The 22654-nt window shown below is 40.5% G+C and overlaps 1 protein-coding gene across 4 annotated transcripts in view; it reads right to left on the bottom strand.

The window, feature by feature from the left end:
- The window catches only part of FMN1 (formin 1), a 488195-nt gene that overhangs the window by 221695 nt on the left and 243846 nt on the right, over window positions 1–22654 (bottom strand). For all 4 annotated transcript variants that reach the window (XM_060419038.1, XM_042252230.2, XM_004010422.5 and 1 more), the window contains 2 exons: window positions 9168–9934; window positions 3397–3547 (listed from right to left, as the gene is read on the bottom strand). In XM_060419038.1, the coding sequence (XP_060275021.1) occupies window positions 3397–3547; window positions 9168–9934 (918 nt within the window). The remainder of the gene's footprint in view (window positions 1–3396; window positions 3548–9167; window positions 9935–22654) is intronic.

The raw sequence follows: 22654 nt of genomic DNA, 5'->3' as shown, positions 1-22654 counted from the left end.
AAGAGATGCTCACATATATGTCTCAGTTCTAGCAAAGTCTCAGAGGCCAAGGTTCAGAATGCTGAATTTTTGAAACTCCAACATATACTCCACCTTTGGTCACCATAAAAAGATGTATCTGGCAAGTGTTTCCTGGTCATATTGTATGGGAATCATTCTGTGGTTAGGCTAACAAAGCTGGCCTCCAGGGCTCAAAGTCCCAGTTGCTCACAATCGCTAAAATTCACTATCATCCTCATTCTCAGAGAAAAGAAAAAAAACAACATCTGACTTTCAGAAGAGACTGAGGGACCCATCTTGATGCTGGAGATCTGGCCATGGGCACAGAGGGAAGGCGTATAGGGGGCAGGTTCAGAGTTTTCTGGCATTGACTCGACTCATTATTTTCTTTAAAACTTAGAATATCTCAGCTCTAAGGTGGCATACAAGCTCTCTGCAGACTTCAAGCAGCCTCAAGACCATCAAAACCCTGTAGTCATTTTATTGTTTAGTCACCAAGTTGTATGAGGCTCTGCGACCTCATGGACTGTACCCTGCCAGGCTCTTCTGTCCATGGGACTTTCCAGGCAGAAATACTGGAGTGGGTTGCCATTTCCTTCTCCAGGAGCTCTTCCCAACCTAGTGATCGACCATGTCTCCTACTTGGCAAGTGGAGAGTAAGCCACCAAGAAAGCCCAGTCCCTACCTTTAAAGAAAAAATAGTGACTTCACATGTGCACAGATTCTTTGGGGGTAACAGCAACCTCAATGTTCAGAAAGATTAAAGAGCTTGAATGAAGGATCTTTTACCCCTCAGAAAAACAAACACATCAAGTACTAACTGCCTTAGTGAAAAATCCTTTGTTGACAAGGCAACCAATTATAAGAAATAAGAATAAACTAAAAAAATAATGCTTTCATGTTTCAAAAAACAAATGCTTCAATGTTTTAAAAATTCCCATTCACCAAAATAGAAAGAACTAGCATTATGAATAAATAACATGTAATCAAGCATCCAGAGAGAGGAAAACACAAGGAGTAATAGCAATCTTAAAAGAAAAAGAGAACAAAAGTAAATTTTATGTGATTTTGGGTAAGAAAACATTCAATGGATTTCCTGGATGGTCAGAGAAAACTTCCTGGAAGAGGCAATATGATGCCACCTTTGGAATATAGAGATTCTGGTTCTGCATTTTGCAGAGAAACAAGCAGTCTTCTGTTCCTATAGATGGCATTTAAAAAGCAAGCTGGCCTGCTAAAGCACATTATTTCAATATCATAGGATTCTAATTACACATGTAAATATTTCATAGTCTATCATTTGACTTCTTGCCTGTAACTAAGTTGTTTCATGCAATCTGTCCTCTTAAAAGATTTGTTCTGATATTTAATTATAATTGGGATCACATTTTTTATCAGGAAAACTGATAAATTCCATCAAACAAAACAAAAAATTCCATCAAACTTAAGAGGTAAAAAACTTTGATCATGATTTTCATGTATAATTCAAGTCAGTGGTCCAATCTGATTAAACAGAAAATTGCATTCAGACTTCTGCCATTTCCCCCATGATGAGGCACAGCAGATTTCTCAATCATAATGTTATTTGAGATACCAATGTATGCACCTCAGTGTATAATTTAAGAATGAAGAGTTGATGAAACTCTCATTCGATATTAGACACTCTCAAAACGCTTCTCCCAATCCTCTTAGATTTGAATTTCACAACATCCTAACAGCTCAGGTAGACCCAGGTATTGTTAATCCTGTCTTAAAGAGAAGGGAAAATACGGCCTGAAGAAGTGAGACAAGCTGCCCAAATCACACTGTAAATCAGCAGCAGAACCAAGCACTGCAAAGCTGACCCTTGAACAACCAAGGAGTTAATTTGCATACAGCTTAGAGTCAGCCCTCAGCACCCATGGGTTCAGCTAACCACGCACTGTTTAGGACTCTATTATTTCCTATTGAAAACTATCCATATCCAAGTGGACCCGTGCAGCTCAAACTCACACTGCTCATGGGCCAACTGACTTTCCTCAACACCATCTATGTTGTCATCGCAACACAAAGGCAGAGAGACGGCAGCTGTGGCAGCAACAGTGGCAGAACGAGAGCAGCGAGCACTGGCTGGGGGCTGCCTGGGTGCCAGGCACTGGGGGGGCACACTGTGTAAGTGACCTCACTCGAGTCTTAGAGCAAGTGGATAGCGGGGCAAGGCAAGTGAAAGGACTTTGACTTGGGCCACACAGTCAGTGCAGGGCACACTGGTCACTCAGCTCCACAGCTGTCTGACTGCTTGATCTTGCTCTCTGATGGGTGGCTCATGGCCTCAGATTTTTAGCCCTCAAGCCTGCCCAGAGGTCACCTTCTCCATGAGGACTACTCTGAACATGCTGTATTCAAACTTGTAACCCGTCCTCCCACTCCTCCCAAAGATGATCCTCCTTATGCTGCTCTTATCACATGACTTGACTTTTTGATGTCATTGTTAATATAATGTTTTGTTTTTGATGTTGATTGTTAATATAATCTGTTTTGTTCTTTTACCAGCATACCCAGGTGCTCAGACAGTGCTATCCAATAGAACTTTCTATAAAAACAAAAATGCTCTTCAATCTGCTGTATGGTAGCCACTGCTGCTGCTGCTGCTGCTGCTAAGTCGTTTCAGTCGTGTCTGACTCTGTGCGACCCCATAGATGGCAGCCCACCAGGCTCCCCTGACCCTGGGATCCTCCAGGCAAGAACACTGGAGTGGGTTGCCACTTCCTTCTGCAATGCATGAAAGTGAAAAGTGAAAGTGAAGTCGCTCAGTCGTGTCCGACTCTTAGTGACCTCATGGACTGCAGCCCACCAGACTCCTCCGTCCATGGGATTTTCCAGGCAAGAGCACTGGAGTGGGGGGCCATTGCGCCACTAGCCAGAAGAATAAAACTGAAAAGTGGCAAATGCCACTTGAAGAAGCAAATATTTAAATTTATCTAATGTTATGACATAACCTTGTCACATGTGGCTCAGGAATACCCTACTGGATAGCATGGGCCTAAAACAAAAGCTAGCACAAATACACTCTCAATAAACAGTTGTTCAATGAATGAATTTATAAATAAGTAAGGCATATTTTCCACATAGCCTACAGACCACTTTTCACTAAATTAGTTTTTTTTTTTTTTTTCAATAGAATTAATGGCTGGAAAAAAGTTCAGATTAAGAAAATAGTTTGAGAATTCAGACAATATGACCAAAATAGTAAGTTCAGATTTCTCAAACTATTGGCTCCTTGATGTCATCCGTGACTCAAAACCTTCCAAAACATTTTTTTGAAAACAGAGCGAAAGCAAACCAGCAGCACACAATGAAACCCCATGCAGGACAAAAAACAGTGACATAGTTGTGATTACTACAGCCAGGCAATACCTTTTTGACCTTGTTTTTTTCCTCATAGGTCTCTGAGAGAGGTTTTTTCTTCTGCTGAGGTATGTCTTTGGAGAATAAATACTCAAATTCGCTAGTATCCCGAATATCAGGTTCTTCTAAGGAATCCCATAAAGTTGGCGTAGAATTTTGGCTTAAAAGAGAAAAAGGGAAGTTAAAGGTAAGAACCAAACAAAATAGAACAGAATACAGCAACATCCTTAATTCATTTTTTAACTCCTTTAAAAACTCTAATAAAGCTTGAAGAAAGGTTTTTATGGTTATATATTTTAAAATCAAAATATACTACAAAGCATTAAAGCAAACAGAGATTTCCAAAACAGAATGGTCCTTGTGCGAGTACCCGTTGTTTCGAGAAAGAACCAGAGAAACCCCGTGGGGCCAGAGCTCCTGGGGTGTGTAAGCTGCCCCTCCCTCAGTCTATGGCATTTTCATGATGGGTAAAAATGGGCATTGTATAAAGGCTGAAAGTGAAGTGAAAAGGAAAGTGCTAGTCGCTCAGTCCTTTGCGACTCTTTGTGACCCCACAGACTGTAGCCCGCCAAGCTCCTGTGTCCATAGGATTTCCCAAGCAAGAATACTGGAATGGGTGGCCACTTCCTTCTCCAGGGGATCTTCCTGTCCCTGGGACTGAACCATGGTCTCCTGCATCGCAGGCAGATTCTTTACCATCTGAGCCACCATTCTGAGACATTCCGTGGGATAATTCCCAAATATAACGAAAGTGGAGTGATAAAGCAAGGATTTATCCTCTTGTAGATTTTTTTTCTGTTCATTTCAAATATGGTTTTTGGGTTTAGCTCACATCAACTAAGTACAGGACCCATATATGTATATATACATATATATGAATAGGCTGTGCTTATTTAGACATATTTGATTTAAAATATACTATCTCAACAATAGTGTTAATAAAAACAAACAATGCCATGCACCAGCCCCCACAGAGATCAGCTAAAACACCCATGCAGAGACTGTCTTGTTTGTTTGCTTTTTTCTCTCTCTAAAAACAGGTACAGCCTAGTTTTGAAACAAAGGAAGGAAAGAAGATATGGGAAATCAAGTTCAAAAGAACCGCCTCTGAGAACAGCCTTAGATGGATTACTATTCAGGCTCCTTTTAGCCAGAACGTATTTTCTAAATAGCTACTTTCTTAACTTACTTTCTCACCTTATTTTAAAACACTTTTAATGCCCAAAGATGGTTTAAAAAAAAAGTCTTATCTACTCATCAAATAGATACATCAAATGTGTATGTTTGTTATGATCCATAATATCTAAAAATACTTATCTTTGTTTCAATACATATTTTCCCAGTGAATGAAAAGGAAAGAAACTACTCTTACATAGTGTGGTCCGTACAGTTTTTTGATACTAAATGACAGGCTTTTTTGTATTTGAAACTGGTGGCAACCCTGTCTTTTCAGGCCTGAGTGTTCCCATTTTGCTATGTGTCTGCCTTTCCTGTGAAATATGACATTTGGGTTCTTGCCCATAACCAAACTGAACATTTGCTTTTCTCCACTTTTTTTTTGTTTTCCTATTACCATTTCTCTAACGTTACATTTGAGGCATTTAAGAATATATGTGTGACATATGTAAGTTATAATGTATGACAGACAGTGAGTACCTATGAAATCGTCACCCAAGGGCTAGAACATTCCCAGTGAGGTGCATCCATCTGTGTGTGCTCCTTCCTCAGCACCGCTCCTGCCCACACTCACTTAATTTCAGTTCAAAACGTGAACACCTTTAATGTTAAATGCTCTTCTCAGCTGCTCTTGGCAAAGGGGTTCTTGGTGGGAGAAGACAACCAGGAAATTGTGGAGCATGCTGCCTCAGAACTGTGGACAGGGCCTCAGCAAGGTTCTGGGAAGCTAAGGAGAGGGTGCCATGCGGCAGGTAATGTCATGCACAAGGAAGATAATTCAGACCTATCCCCCATCTCCTGCACCTGTACCACCCGGCCCCAGCTCCAAGGACTCTGAGCTCAGGTCAGCATGATGAGGGCTGTACCTCACTCATATACTGAAGTAAATTGGCTTTGGCAGTCATGTTTAGCAGCTCATGACCATTTCCAACATTTCTCTATGGGAAAAGGCATTTCCAAAAATGAATCACAGAATTTTGGAATACTACTTCTTAGCAGGTTGCGGGCAACTGGGTTGGTGGGGCAGTAACAAGGAGCTGCTCTCACAACGGACCGTCTGCCATCATGTCAACTTTTTCCTGACCACTGAATCAATTTTAGCTCGAAAGAAGAGGAAGAGGAAGGCGGGAGGAGGAGGAGGTAAGGGGAGCGATAATGGAGCGGGGAAGCATGCAGGCATAAGCAGGAAGGAGGCTGGGGCAGGAAGAGGGCAGAGGGTGAGGAAAGATGCTTTCTCCTTAGGAAGGCACTTATGAGGAAGCCCAACAGAGTGGCTGGATGAGTGTTTTTCTTTAAAAAGATAAAATAAATGGCTTTTCCCTACTCGAGAAACAGAAAACAGACATCAGAGAAAGCAAAACAGTGAAAGTTTAAAATCCCATTAGCTGGAGGAGAGGCAGTGTGTATATAATAGAGAAAATTCATTTTTTATTCCTAATTCCTCAGAAGACCAAGATAAAAATTTGTCACGTATATTATGAAGTACTTGCTCCTCTGGTGATACAAAATAGCATGTCTTTCCAAATAATTTTACTTCTGTCCATAATGAGTAGTACGCAGCACCTTCAGACCATTTTAATTTAAAAGATGTAGTCATGCTCCGAGGTACAAAGATATTCTGAGGGACCCATAATAAGAGACTAAACCCCTGTGCCTAGAACTCAGGCTCAAAGCTGACATGTTCACCAAGCAGGGATTTCCTGAAGTCCCAGGTCGGGAAAGTGGGTACATCCATCTAACTTTTAATTTAGCTCAAAATGGACTTGCTGGGGGCAGCAGGACTTCAACCTCCATAAGCCGACTCTTCCTCTGCAGCCGGCAGGGTCCACATTTCCCCATTTTATAAGAAAGTTGGTCATTTTGGATTAGAAGTCGGTCCTACTCCAGGCTGAGCTCATCTTAACCTACCTAATCACATCTTCAACACGCCTATTTACAAGGAAGGTCACAGTCTGAGGTAAGGGGGAGGGGTCGAGGCCATTAGTGAATCAATTTGGGGGGAAGCAATTCAACTCGTAACAAAACTGAAGCCCTAGATTTATGGTGAAGCTGGTAAGAACTGGAGCATTCAACTGTTTTCTTTCTCAAAATGTCCAACTACATAAGGACAGGAAAAATCCAATGATTACCTCCAGCTTGTCTTTGTTGTCTTAAACAGTGAAGGACTCACATCTCCTAGTTGTTACTATTACGCCACTGATATGGTCCAGGCTATTATTTGCTCATGAAGTCTTATGGGAATGAAGCTAAGGCAGGTTAGGCAGACCCAAGTGTGGAACAGCTCTGTGTGCCCTCAGAACACACAATGCCAGGGCTGACGTGTGAGCTTCATCACCCTGGAATGACTGCACATTAATTTGAGAACACTAATAAGGGAACACGGCTCCAAATATTCTGAGAAATAGTTTCTTAGGAAATGTCAGCTGAGCCTTGAGTGGGAAAAGAGGAATGCTAGTACACTGCTTAATGGTAGGAGCTATTTCAGGACTATTTCATGGTGCTTTAATCATTCATTTGGGAAGTTTAAATAGAGAGTATTAACATTAAAAAAAACATTTGTGGCTCTTATTTTTTGATGAGAGGAAAGGGGCCAAATACAAAGTATACAATCAACTTGGTTCACCATACGCTAGTGTCAAGGTGTGCCCCATCCCTCCTAGAGTGATTTCCATTTACTTGCTCACCGAATTGCATGTTATTTTGTTCAATATCCTGCCATTTCTAAGCAGAATGTTACACAAATAGAAAAATTTTAAACCACATCTTAATTTGGGGTATAAGTTCAAAAATTTAAGTGTGAAAATCTATTCTATATTTGCTGTTCTTTGCCAACAAATGAACTTCACATCTAAAGAATAGTCAAGAAGCCAATCAATATCTTTCTAATTGTTCTCCTGATGGGCTCCAAAATGAGGCAGAAGAAATCCAGTCAGATCTTTTTGAGTGGAAATTTTCAAGCAAGCATCTCTTGCTGCCTTATAGACCCACCATAACAACCTATACAAATGGAAGATGCTTTTTCGCTACCTACCCATTGGCACTTTCTCTAGAGGGCAACAAAGTATAAAAATGTGAGGGCACTCAGTGGTGAGGGGTATCAGAGTTCAAGCAGAGATACTTGATAATTTAATACTCCTCTCTAAACTCAACATTCAGAAAACTAAGATCATGGCATCTGGTCCCATCACCTCATGGCAAACAGATGGGGAAACAGTGGAGACAGTGACAGACTTTATTTTGGGGGGCTCCAAAATCACTGCAGATGGTGACTGTAGCCATGAAATTAAAAAAACTCACTGTTTGGAAGAAAGGTTATGACCAACCTAGACAGCATATTAAAAAGCAGAGACATTACTTTGCCAACAAAAGTCCATATAGTCAAAGCTATTGATGGTTTTTCCAGTAGTCATTTATGGATGTGAGAGTTGGACTATAAAGAAAGCTGAGTGCCAAAGAATTGATGCTTTTGAACTGCGGTGTTGGAGAAGACTCTTGAGAGTCCCTTGCATTGCAAGGAGAGCCAACCAATCCATCTTAAAGGAAATCAGTCCTCAATATTCATTGGAAGGACTGATGCTGAAGCTGAAACTTCACCTGATATGAAGAACTGACTCATTTGAAAAGACTGTGATGCTGGGAAAGATTGAAGGTGGGAGAAAGGGATGACAGAGGAAGAGATGGCTGGATGGCATCACTGACTCAATGGACATGAGTTTGAGTAAACTCCGGGAGTTGGTGATGGACAGGGAGGCCTGGCATGCTGCAGTCCATGCGGTTGCAAGGAGTCGGACACAACTGAGCAACTGAACTGAACAGACTTAAAGAGTTAATGACTCAGCTATGTCTGGTTCTTTGAATACAAAATGAAAAATTACAGCTATTTGTTTAATATACACATCATGCTGCTGCTACTGCTGCTAAGTCGCTTCAATCGTATCCGACCCTTTGTGACCCCAAAGGTGGCAGCCCACCAGGCTCCACCATCCCTGGGATTCTCCAGGCAAGAACACTGGAGTGGGTTGCCATTTCCTTCTCCAATGCATCAAAGTGAAAAGTGAAACAAGTCGCTCAGTCGTGTCGGACTCTTTGCAAGCCCATGGACTGCAGCCTACCAGGCTCCTCCATCCATGGGATTTTCCAGGCAAGAGTACTGGAGTGGGGTGCCATTGCCTTCTCCATAAACATCATAGGGCTGATGATACTATCCTAAAACAAGACAGATACTCTAAAAATCTTCAGTGAACCTGAAGTATAGACTCAGGCTCGGTGTCTTTATGATCTTTCACTAATTTCAGGGATACAGGAGGAAACTCTAACATAGCTCTGGGCTCTTCTCTAACCTAGCAAATGAATATATGCCTTTAAGAAGGGTCTGACATAGAACATGTCATTTCTCCCAGCCATCAGTCCATACAGAACACAGAGAAGACCTGGTGGGGACATTCTTCCCAAAACATTCTAGCCTCATTTATCCAAGGCATTCACTACCATGTTTGAGAACGAGTGCCACACTGCAAAGACACTGAACTCGTAAGAATACAGCATCACCTGTACAAAATCCTGCAAATTCACAAGCTGAGAATGGACCAGGGAGTTGAATTTACCTCTTATCACTTATTTGTATCCTAGTCCAGTACAGAGGCTTCATTGGACAACTGGGTTCAATGGCTGGCTTCCGAGGACACTGGCTGGAAGAAGGGCCAACTCCGAAGAAGAGTCCAGGAGGAGGTGGGGGTGCGAGTCCTGGGGGTGCTGGAGCAGGAGGAGGACCTCCGCTGTTGGGCAGAGGGATGGAAGGAGGGGGAGGTGGGGGAGGAGGAGGTGGGGGAGGTCCAGCACTTGGAGGCAGAGGAGGTGGGGGAGGTGGTGGCGGTCCAGTATTCACAGGTGGTGGCGGAGGTGCTGGTGGCAAAGGTCCAAGTCCAGGTTGGAGGGGAGGTGGGGGAGGGATAGCTGCTGGTAGTGGTGGGGCCGGAGGAGGAGGGGGAGGGGAAGGAGCTGCTTTCTGCTGATTCAGTGAGCTGCCTTCTGCAGGTGGTACACAGGTGTCTTTGTTGTCATTTGGGGGAGAGAGTTGGCTTAAAGAGGAGATGTTCAGCTTTTTAGGTATTATTTGGTTACTTCTGGTTGTCTTGCCTTCACCTTCGCAGGGTTTGAGGAAAGTCTCTCTGTCTGTCTGGATGCACACATTTCTGAAAGTCTTTGGAGGGCAGTCATCATCCGTGGAGACACATACATCTCTCATCTCTTCGCATCCTCCTTGCCATCGGTGTTCTATCTCGTGTTTGAGATTCTCAATGGTTTCTTCCAGTCTTGCTGTTATCACTGCATGCTCACCCCGGATGTGAAAGGCTTGAAGTTCAAACTGAGCCTGTAGAGATATCAATGGGAAAGGAAGCAAAAAATTTATAAAAAATCAATGATCAGAAATAAAATATTCAATAGCATCCCCATACCACCAAAGCATAAGGCTGCACAGACATGGAAAGACAAGAGTCATTCTGAGACTCCTACAGGGTATAAATTTCACCTTATGAATTTTCCCAGGATTTAAATAGCTGGAGTAAAAACAATTTCATCCAATCTGAGCTCACAGGCAACAATAACCATGGATTAAGGATAAAAGTAAAATAGTCTTCTAAGAATTTCTACTGGTTTTAGTATCAAATGCAAAAGAAAACTTTTAATAAAGATTTCAACATGATTGAATATACCTTTCATTACTTTTGGTTTGAGAAAAAGAACGAAAAAAGGTCTGGAGATCCTTTTGGCTAGGAGCTGGTACTCTCATGGTCAGCAATAGAATGTCTCCCCTCTGGAGTTCCCAAAACAACACAGCAGAGAGAAAAAACTCAGGAGGAAGTTATGATACATGTGCTTTTTTTTTTTTAAGTTTCCATATCAAAGCTGCCCATGCTTAGTATTTGTGTCTGTTTATAATCATTCATAATATACTAATTAAAAAAAACAATTTAAGTGCAAAGAAAATGAACCTATTAAGATCTGCTATCAATATACTCTATATTTTAAAGTATTTTATAGGATACCTGTCTTTTTAATGCTTATCTTTTCAGTTATGTCAATGCCTTGAATCCATTCCTTTTCATTACCAGCACAAACTAGCATACTCTTGGTTCTTAACTAGTCCATTTCCCAGCATTCAAAATTATTTAGCCTTTTACAGTTAACTGGGAGGCAATAATTTACAAGTTTATTGGTTTTTCTAAAATTCAATTTAAGAGTAATTAAATACTTCTGGTGAACCTATTTAACTTCTTTCTTCCACATCAGACTGCAAACTCCACAAGAAGAAATCAGGGGCAGTATCTATGCCTTTATTTCTGTACCCTAGCAGCTAGAACAGCAAACACATGGAACTGATGAGATGGATGGATAAAAAACCACTGTAATAGTTACATTCAGTCACTGTCCCAAAAGCCTTCGTTATGGCTTATAAGACGTTCTTCACTGTACTTTCAGTCCACAAATATCTAGAACACCAAAGGATATATAGGTACAGCTATATCTTACATTAAAAAGGTGCATAAATAGTTTCAATGGCCTAGTCTGTCAAGGTTATGACACAGCAAAAGGTGGCATTGTTTGGAACATTAGTTCTGAGTAAGTGTTACTGTTGCTAAGGATAATATTAGAGGAAGAGATGAATAGATTTCTAATCATTCTTAAGAATTTCCAAACAATGCCATCTTTGGTGGAGTCATAGGCATAAAACTAGGAAAGCTTCAGCAGTCAGGATGAACAATGTACTACAAATACAAAAGTCCATCCATCTTTCATGAGTTCTACTATCTGAAAGGAACTTCAAGCTTCATTCAACTATGTGATCAATATCATCTTTGGGCACTTCTCTGCTGGTCCAGTGGTTAAGACTCCACGCTCCCAATGCTGCAGGCACAGGTTCAATACCTGGTCAGGGAACTAAGATCCCACATGCTGCATGGCCAGAAAATAAAATAAAATAATAATAATTAAAAAAGATCATCTTTGTTTGGACATTCTACCCATCTCCATCTCCCTCTCCTGCCTACCTCCACCCATATTTCAGCCCTGATTACCATCGTAAATTATCACCAGTATTTAAATTTCATTTTAATGCCTACTTTAGTTCTACCATAGCAAACTAAATGTTGAATGTTGTTCCTGACGAACTTGTTCACCTAAGAAGGTGAACAGTCAGACAGTATTCATTTATTATTTATTTGGCTGCACCAGGTCTTAGCTGTAGCATGTAGGATCTTCAGTTGTAGCACATGAACTCTTAGCTGTGGCATATGGAATCCAGTTTCCTGCAGGGATTGAACCCTGGTCGATGGGAGAGCAGTGTCTTAGCCACCAGGCCACCAGGGAAGCCCCAGCAGTCAGATAATGTTGATGAGCCAATAATTTTACAGTCTTCACCTTCTTAATAATATGAAAGAGTTACAAAGACATGCTCCAAAAGGAAACTTTCTTCTCTCATACAACTGGATGATATCTACACAAAGGTCCCCATCTCTCCCATTTCCCACCTCTCAACCAATGATCTTTTAAGTTGGCTGAATCTGGTGAACTCATCTATACAGACCATTTTGATGGCTCTGTAATTCATCTGTTTAGTGTAGTGGGTAGAGCACAAATTGGTTAGGCTCCTTAACTTCTCTGTATATCAGTTTTCTCATACAGAAAATGGGGGTAATAACAGAACCTCACAAGGTTACGAGAAGTACATGAGTTAATATATGTAAAACCAGAGGGGAGTATCTGGAACACCAGAGAAAATATCGAAGTTTGCTACAATGGTAGTATTAATGGTATTGCTACCAATGCTATTACCACTTATAGTAGTAATAATACACTGGTATTATTTTGTCTCTTTGCTGCCGGACAGACCAGTGGCCATGTCACCTTGCTTTCAGCTCTCCGCATGTTTTCCAGCACCATGCTCTATCCTTCTAAAGCAAAAAATAAAGATACAAAAATCCTTCTTTAATCCCTTGTAGCTGTTGCTCTTTCTTTTCTCACCCTCCCTCTTGCCCTCTCGGCTGCATTGTTGAAGTTGACTGCTGCCTTGCCTTGAATTTCTCTCTACATCCCTGATTGTCAAAATTCTCCACCCACCCCTATTTTCTTCCTATTTCTTGGCTCTCTCCAGTCAATCAGTGGACTCCTCTCCCTCCATTCATCCCTTAAATGCTGTTCCCCAGGCATGCTCCTTCCCATTTTACCTTTCTCACACTACACAATCTCTCTTGGTCATCTTGCATACTCATGAGGTAAACGACAGTCATTGACTCTATCACAACTTCCAAACTGGTATCTTAAAACCATAATTCCAACTATCCTCTGGAACTGGTCTACCTGAATATTTTTAATCAGCCATCTCAGAGTCAGTATGTCTGAAAATGAACTCATGATGTCAAAGCTAGGTCTCCTCCTCCTCTGAAATTCTTCTTTGCAATTAACAGCATCAACGATCCCTTTCAGAAATCTGGATATCATGATGGATTCCTTGTTCTCTCTCATTTCTAACAGATTATCGATGAGTTTCATTAATTTCTCTGATTCATTCCTTACCTTCTACCCCCAATGCCTCACCTCTTCATTGGGTTTTAGTTACCTGGACAGTGACAAGAGTCACCTCAATAATATTCCTGATCCTGGTTTAGACACATTCATTCATTTTTTAAATTCATATCTCTATTCCTTAAAATCCCTTCAACAACTAGCCATTACTTATAAGCTAACATTAAAATTGTTTAGCATGGCCACACTGAGAACTCTTCTGTATTTGCCCATTTTGTCCACTCTTGGCCCCTACCTCTTCTCCAAACATGCCCTAGATTCCAGTTCTATATAACCTCTCTCTCCCAGGACCACACTTGTGCACATGGCCTTTGCGAATACTGTCCTCTCTTAACACCTCTACTGTCTGCTGCAAACACCCAAGGGCAGGGGACAGATTACCAAACAGAGATTCCATGCTGGCTTCCTGACAAAGCGTACTTACTAATATAAAGAATAACCAAATAAGAACCATTAAATTTCTTTGTACTCCATATCAATATGCCCAAATAGCCCAAATAAAGAAACCAGTTACCTTTGCTCTTCCGTTTCACAACTTGTTTTGATCATTTCAATTTCATGTGCAGAAGCTCAACATGACGGAGGAATTTGCAGTGATTAAAGTAATAAGCACCTTATTCATTCTGTGTCTGCCCACATGTAATTGTCATTTAGCCACTCAGTTGTGTCCTACTCTTTGCTATCTCATGAACTGTAGCTCCTCTATCCATGGGATTTCTCAGGCAAGAATAGTGGAGTGAGTTGCCTTTTACTCCTCCAGGGATCTTCCCAACCCAGGGATCAAACTCATGTCTCCTGCATTAGCAGGTGGATTCTTTACCACTGAGACACCAGAGAAACCCCTCCATACGTAACAGGGAAGAACAAATCTGACTCCATATTAGATCGGTTCCTTTTGCTTTAACCTGTGTGCTTTGTTGCCTGTGCTTAGTCATGCTGGCTCTGTACCTTTTATAAAAGAAAGTTGTCTGTAGTCTAAAATATATAGGACAGCTTGTTCTCAGGGATCTGAGAACATTCATGAACAGAAAAAAACTTGCAGTAAGAAAGAATAGCATTTGTCTTGTTGGAGGTTTATAGGAACATTCTCACCTAATCTACATGGACAGAGGCAAGAACAAAGGATTCTGACACCGGTAAGTTTGCAACAACTGATCATCCCTCCCTCACCTTGCCTATAAAAGCACTTTGCTGAAACCCTTTGGAGAATCTGGGGCTTTGGGGGCATGAGCTGCCTGTCTCCTTGCATGGTCCTGCATTAAACTTTTGATCTAAACATGTCTAGCCTCACTGTGTGCTGGGCACACAAACTTGCATTCAGTAATACATATCCTATACATAGTAATACATATCCTGTCAATTATTTCAAATTGTTATTGGCTCTATTACAAATGGGGCTTTCCAGGTGGTGCCTGCCGATGCAGGAGATGCAAAAGATGCAGGTTCGATCCCTGGGTCAGGAAGATCCCTTGGAGCAGGAAATGGCAATCCACTCAGTATTCTTACTTAGAAAATTCTATAGACAAAGGAGCCTGGCAGACTATAGTATGAGGTCATGAAGATTTGGGCACGAATGAGCACGCAAGCACTATTACAAATAGGCATCTCAAATCTGTATATCATAAACCAAGCCTTCAGGAAAAGTATCCTTTAACACTTTTTCACTCTACTTTCTGTGCCACTTTTACTTTCTACCTGGAAATCATATACTGTTTTCCCTCCTTTATCTAGAGCCATAGCTAGAAGGACTGTTAATGATTTGATGAATCAAATACACAGAGTAGAATTTTCTGTTATATAATCATGTACTCCCAGGCATGACCCTGGAAATCTTTATGAAATGTCAAGTTCAGACCCTCACAGTCAGAATTACAGATAAGGATGGATCAAGGGAACATAACGCTTTTAAACCCTACTGACTCTCCTTTCAGTCTCCTTTACATTTGCACGGAACATGTTGTTTATACACAGTAGACAAAATGACTACAAACCTTCCAATCATTTTTAAATAAATGTTCTTTAGGACACAGGAAGCATTACAAGTTTCCCTTTCCCCAACCTTCTCTGCTAAAAGTCTGTTGTTTTTCCCCATTTACCCTAACATCATTTGAAAGGAGGCAGGTCTAAGTTTTGACATCTTTCCAATCTCCCCTAAGTTTTATCTCCAAATTGCACCTGAATTTTTATCTATCTTCCATTATTTTTCACTTGATTGCTTCAATTACTTTCATTTTCAATCACATTCTCTTCCCACCTGCCATAGTCTATTAGTCTATATCCATTTTCTTCTAAACAAGATGCAAATTCACAATCTTTAAGAGAGCAATCCCAATTAAAACACTTCCAATCCCCCTTTTCCTTGATTGATACTTTTTTATCTGTTTAAGGTAATGGTTCTCAGGCTGCTACCTATTAGAAATATCTAGAGAGGGTGGGATGATTTGGGAGAATGGCATTGAAACATGTATAATATTATATATGATACAGATCGCCAGTCCAGGTTCGATGCATGATACTAGATGCTTGGGGCTGGTGCACTGGGATGACCCACAGGGATGGTACGGGGAGGGAGGAGGGAGGGGGGTTCAGGATGGGGAACACATGTATACCTGTGGCAGATTCATGTTGATGTATGGCAAAACCAATACAATATTGTAAAGTAATTAACCACCAATTAAAATAAATAAATTTATATTTTAAAAAAAGAAATATCTCAAGAGCTTTGTAAAAAGTCCTGATGGGGCCATCACAAAAGATAATCATTCAATTGATCTGAGATGGTGCTCTTACACAGGTGTCCTTAAAGCTCCCCCAAAGGATTCCTGGGCAGCCAGAGCTGAAACCAGAAATAACTGTTCTAAATCTTTATTCTGCTCCAAATACAGCTGAGATAGTATGGCACTACAATATTGGTGGGATTTTTTGGGCAATGACTTTTAACTTGGGTCATTGCAAAATCTCCAAAGGAATACGTATTACTTGAAAAAGTCCCTTGGTAATTCTGATGTATCCCTATAAAGAGACTATCTCTTCATTACCCATATTGAGAATAGTTATTTCATGCAGCAGATAAGCCTAAATTCTTTCCATGACACTCATGGCTCTTTAAAACCTGCCCTCTGCTTACTTTTGCAGATACTTCTTTATAGTTTCCCTATGTTGCACCAGTACAGATTCAAACATCCCGTTAACTCCCACATCTTTATGCTTTGGCACATGCTGCTTCCTCTCTGTGAAACACCCTTTCTCTCCATTTTTGCCTAGTGAAAGCCCTGAAGGAAAACTCACTCCATTGCAACTGAACCTTCTGGCTTCAACTAATCTTGATTCTTCCTGACAAAAGTTTTCCTTTGACTCTGTTGCCAAAGAACTTCCTAGGTTCACCTCACATTACAGTCACTTAGGTTTATCTTCTTTGCAAATCTAAAAGCTCCAGGCAGTTGGGGACCATGCTTTATTCATGCTTGAACTTTCAGAACACTGCGCACAACTTGGCTAGTTAGTGATCCTTAAATGCTTATTGAATTGAATTATTTCTTTAGCTTTAAATGTTAAGACTTCCTTGTACCTCTGTATTATCCAACCAACTAGACTCAAAAGCCTAAGAAAATATAAAAACAGAGAGACATGTGGTCCCCTTCCTTCCCTGGTGGCTAAGACAGTAAAGAATCTGTCTGCAATGCGGGAGACTAAGGTTTGATCCCTGGGTTGGGAAGATCCCCTGGAGAAAGAAATGGCAACCCACTCCAGGACTCTTGCCTAGAGAATTCCAAGGACAGAGGAGCCTAGTGGGGTATAGTCCATGGGGTTGCAAAAAAGTTGGACATGACTGAGCAACTAAAACAAGCACAACATAAACTATGAGATTTCATTGTTGTTATTACCTAGAAGATTCAAATAAAACCTCTAGATGACTCATTGGAAAAGACTCTGATGCTGGGAGGGACTGGGGGCAGGAGGAGAAGGGGACGACAGAGGATGAGATGGCTGGATGGCATCACTGACTCAATGGACGCGGGTCTGAGTGAACTCCGGGAGTTGGCGATGGACAGGGAGGCCTGGCGTGCTGCGATTCATGGGGTCGCAAAGAGTCGGACACGACTGAGCAATGTGACTAAACTGAACTGAAGATTTTTTTAAGTGCAGGTCTAAAAATTAATATTGATACTACTTAATTTTAACAATTTAAAATATTTAGGGTCGATAAGTGTTCTCTTCACAATAAGCTTAAAGGTTATTCCCATAAGTATAGTGAACTATGCAGTAGAATCCAACAGTATTTGTCATTCTAATCTGATTAGGAATTGGGCTCCAGGCAACTCCTGCAGTCTCCCCAGGGACTGGTCCTCCCTTCCCCCACCAAATTCTCATTTTTTAAAAAATATCCTCTACATTACCACTGCTCAGAGATATCATCAAAGGAACGCACTGTCCTGAAACCCAAACAATGAGGGAGACCTTGCTTGCCTGGCCCCCACAAATATGTCTGTCAAAAAGAATTGGAAAAGTGCCTACTGATGAAAGACATCATGGTGGTGGCGGGCACTGCGCAAAAATCACCCATTAACATTTTGTTGTTATGAACATCCTCTCCCAGTGGTGCTGCCAGGGGCCATTAAAAATTCAGGTCATCTGCTATACAATCTAAGTCAACTTTTCCCAGGGACTCTTGGAAATTCTAAATTCTTCCAGGTTAGGAAAGCAATTCCAAGGGACTGCACAGAAGCACAATGAAACTGCATCACTTCAGGCAAGTTCTAAGACAGTAGCAATTTCCACAGCCACAACTTCACCCTATCTCTTTCTCTTCAACTTTCCATAATACAGACAGTCCTGCTCATGAAAGCTGTATAAAGAGGCAAAGCACAGTATCATCTAAGCCACACAAAGAAAGAGTTCCAGCTCTCATGAATGCAAATCAACATGGGAGGTCAAGCAGACTCATTAGGGCTCTGAAATCATACCAGTGGTTCAGCCTGCAGTTCAGATAAAGTTGGGCATTACTTCTGAAATGTGATAGCTATTCCAGACAGGATTCTGAAATATACTCCGAAAATAAGCAAATAAAATTATGGATAGTCATCCAAGGAAATAGGAAGTCAAACAGATAAATCTTTGAAATCTGTACTCAAGTTCCTACCTGGGCAACAAGATAAAACCTCACCATGGCTAGAGTGTTCTTGTGAAACAAAAGAAATAAAGTCATGACTCATGGGGGATTCTAATAATGTTTTCTTCCTAAGTTATTAATATCACTAAATTAGTATAAGTCACAGAACAGGTATACCTTGGGACATTCATGGAAATGGCTTTCAAGGTTTTTTCCTCTAAAAAATAATTTGAAATCTAATAAGCAAATCCAAGACTGCATACTTTTAGGCAAAGAACCAACATACTAATTCCTTCTCTACTAGGAAAGAGGACTTGGGAGTTTTATGTTGTGTTATTATAGTCACTTTCCTGATGGCTCAGACGGTAAAGCGTCTGTCTACAATGCGGGAGGCCCGGGTTCGAGCCCTGGGTTGGGAAGATCCCCTGGAGAAGGAAATGGCAACCCACTCCAGCACTATTGCCTGGAAAATCCCATGGACAGAGGAGCCTGGCAGGCTACAGTCTATGGGGTCGCAAAGAGTCAGACACAACTGAGCAACTTCACTTCGCTTTACTTCATTATTGTCACTAATGAAGCTACATGTAGCTCAATAAGGTATGTATGACACATTCCAGAATACATATGCATTTAGAAGCAACAGATGCTAAACCCTGGTCCTTAATACTGTGACAAATTGAGGTTCTTCAAGTAATCACAGCAATCACATTACTGTTTCTTTCTCAATTCACTCACTGTCTATGAGGAGTTGTTACCCTACGGCCAGTGCCCATTTGTCCACTAGCATCATTTTTGTAAGTAACTGTGAAGTAGGTTCCTTAACTAGGTTTGCTTCACATATACTCAACTTTGTCTTTTTCTGGTTTTAATTGAAAAGGGGGGTGAAGTTTAAAAAAAAAAAAAGTCATTTAAATTGCATTACCAAGTAGGAGCAAGTAAGAAGGGGCTAGTTGCTGAGTTCTTTCTGGCATTAGAAGTGAAATTTATGCCTAAGACTGTAGGATTACTATTGGAAAAATAGTCTCACATCTTTTACTAATGTAATAGAAAGCTTTCTGCTAGCAAGAAGAAGTTCAGGGGAGTGGCTGTAATAAATTTCCTATTTGTAAGCTTACTTTTCATAGTGATGTTGTATGAACTAGAGAGACACTGAACAAGTCTTCACTACAGCAAATGAGATGAGACTCTGGTCTCTCTACCGTCTAAGTTTCAATCTAGATTTAATGAGCATCTACAATGCACTCAATCTTGCAAATGTGTGTATATATACACATATATATATATATAGAAACAAGTCAGACTTTGAGAGGCTCAAATTCCAGCTGAGAAAAGGTATTCGTCTGAGTTGTTTTTAATTTTCAGGAAAGCTGAGCTGGTGTGGATTTTACACTCTTATTCAAACATGACGTTTTCATTGATAACTGAAGAAAACCAACGACCACAGAGGCCAGTTTATCCGGCAAAGACATCCCCGGTTCTCTGTGTTGCTTTTATTACCCAGTAAAGAGTCAGTTCAGGGCCCACTCCCTGAACGTATTTTCATGAGTAAGTAAGGAGGCATTTGGCTTCCCACCTTAATATTTGAACAAATGACCGATGATGTGTGCCTAGGCCACAATCACCTTCTCCTGGCCACTTCTAGTCTTCCCGGGGATTAGTCACTTGATAAATCTGCCATTGAATGGGTTTTAAATTATAGACTAATCGACAGGGAAAACAAACAAGATGGTTTACGTGTTTTTCATTAAGATCTGGGCTCTGGCCTAGGACGCCTCCTTTGGAGGAAGCTAGGAAGGGAAATGGCTTAAATTTCCAGATATTGCTCACCCCAGCCAAGAGACGCACTCATTATACAAGACATAAGCTGAGACGCCAGAAAAGGGCTCACAAAATTGAGTATAATCTTCATTTCTCTAAGTAATGGACCTAAGGAGAAATATTTTCTGCTCCAATTGGAAAGGACAGGTCAAGCTAATGGGGGGGGGGAAAACACTAAAATAGTAATCAGAATGACTGAATTTAGTTCAGCATAAGACTGTTGTATGACCTTAAATTTGCTTATCTCTGGCCATCTTCTTCATTTGTAAAACAAACAGTTCAGAAAAAGATCAACAGCTTACCAATCAGGTTTCTAGGGATCCATGGAGGTATTTCAGCAGTTCTGCAAACAGTTGCTGTTGTTGTTGTTTTAATTTAAAAAGGATATTTTTAAATAACCTTAAAAACAATGGATTTTAAAAATACATAAAGTTACTCCAAAACCTACATATGTGGATACCACCAGCACACTAAGTACTAAAGTACTTAGTTTTCCGGTTTGCTTGTTTTTTAGAGCCTTTGAAATACAAAGTTTTCTCTGACATCTTTCTGAATCTATTCAGATGATCTGAAAATGTTTCACTGATCAGGAAAGTAATAACTTTGTACTGGTCTCTCTCCTTTCCTTTCTTCCTCCCTTCCTTGTTTTAAATTCAGGTTTGTACACATACAAGAAGCAAATGGCTACCCACTCCAGTATTTTTGCCTAGAGAATCCCATGGACAGAGGAGCTGGTGGGCTACAGTCCATGAGGTTGCAAAGAGTCGGACAAGACTAAGCACCCACACACACATACATGTAAGTATGCTCTACAGCACACATGCATCATATTCCACTGTGCATGGCCAAGGCTCAGGCTAATCTGCTCTGTGTAGAACCATATTTTGGCAAAAATATGACAAGCACACGAATGGGCAGAGTAACAGATGATTTTAGCATTTAATTTTATACTCGGGGCTTTCTGACAGTGATGTTTATGATTAAAACTAATTCCAACAGTTCTTAATTGTTAACTGGTTCAACTGTAAAGTAAAAATTTCCTACAATTCATGTTTCAATCTTAGGGATTATTTTAATTGAATACAACCCTAGGATAGTAAGGGAATTTTTTCCAAAAACTGTTTCCATTTTTAACTATATATTTTGTAAAATGTGGCTTTTGAGATTTTGTTAGTAAAATAAAACATAGAAAGTAATTGGGTGCTGTGGCTAATAAAAGAGTTGACATTGAAAATCCTTAAATATAAATTTGTGCTCAAATTTTTGCAGAAAATAGCTGTAAAATATGTATCTTGACAAAAGATTTGTACCCAGAACACAGAACTCCACTAAAATGAAAATAAGAAAACAACCTCCCCTCCCCAAATGGGTAAAAGATATGAGGGACAGTTCATGAAAATGATACATGGATGATATCTAAACACATAAAAAGATGCCCAATATGTTAGTCATTAGGGAAATACATATTAAACCACAATGAGATACCACTGCATACTTACTGGGAGGGAGGGAGGAAGAGAGAGAGTGAGAGGTAAACTGGCCCATATGATAACACCAAGTAATGGGGAGCATGTGGAGCAACTAGAACTCTCAGTTTGCAAACAGGAATGTAATATGGTATAGCTACTTTGGAAAACAGTTTGTTTCTTAGAAAGTTAGATATACACTTTCCGTATCACCCAATAATCTCACTGCTATTTGCCCAAGTGAAATAAAAATGTATGTTAACATGAAAATCCATATGCAAATATTTTAACAGCTTTATGTTTAATTGCCTGTGATGGTTAATTTTACTAGGCCATGGGCTGATCAGATATTTGGCCAAATATTATTCTAGGTGCCTCCGTGAGGGTGTTTTGAGATGAGATTAACAACTGAAATCAGTAGCTTGAGTAATCTGCTCTCCTTAATGCAGGTAGGTTTTATCCAATCCAGTATTCTTGCCTGGAAAATCCCATGGAGCCTGGTAGGCTACAGTCCATAGGGTAGCAAGACTGAGTAACTTCTCTTTTATCCAATCAGTTAAAAACCTGAATGAATACAAAGCTGACATTATTAAGAAAAACTTTCTCTAGCCTAAATAACTTTAAAGTGAGGCATCAGCTAATTTTCTTGCCTGAGGTCTGAAATATCAGCATGGGGTCTTTCTGGGTCTCAAGACTGCCAACTCACCCTGTAGATCTTGAGACTTATCAGGCTTCCTGACTGTGTAAGCCAATTTCTTATAATCTCTCTCTCTCTCTATATATATATATATATACACATCTCTCTATATATAAACCCTATTAGTTTCATTTCTGTGGAGAATGCAGACTAATGCATTACCTCAAATTGAAAGCCACTCAAATGTTCTTCGGCTGCTGAAGGGTCAACAGACTTCGGCACTTGCACAAAGAGGAATTCTAACCAGAAACAAAAGGAATGGTCCACTGGAAGATGCAACAATACAGCTGAATCTCAAATGTATTAGGTTAAGTGCTAGAAGCTGGACTCAAAAGGCTACAAACCTTATGATTCCATTTATTTGACATTCTGGGAAAGTCAAAGCTGTAAGGGCAGAAAAAGTATCAGCAGTAGGGA

The sequence above is a fragment of the Ovis aries genome, chromosome 7 (assembly GCF_016772045.2).
Source record: "Ovis aries strain OAR_USU_Benz2616 breed Rambouillet chromosome 7, ARS-UI_Ramb_v3.0, whole genome shotgun sequence".
NCBI classification, from domain to species: Eukaryota; Metazoa; Chordata; class Mammalia; order Artiodactyla; family Bovidae; genus Ovis; species Ovis aries.
Note: the sequence above shows the minus strand (reverse complement) of the source record. Positions and strands in the feature narration are given on the sequence as shown.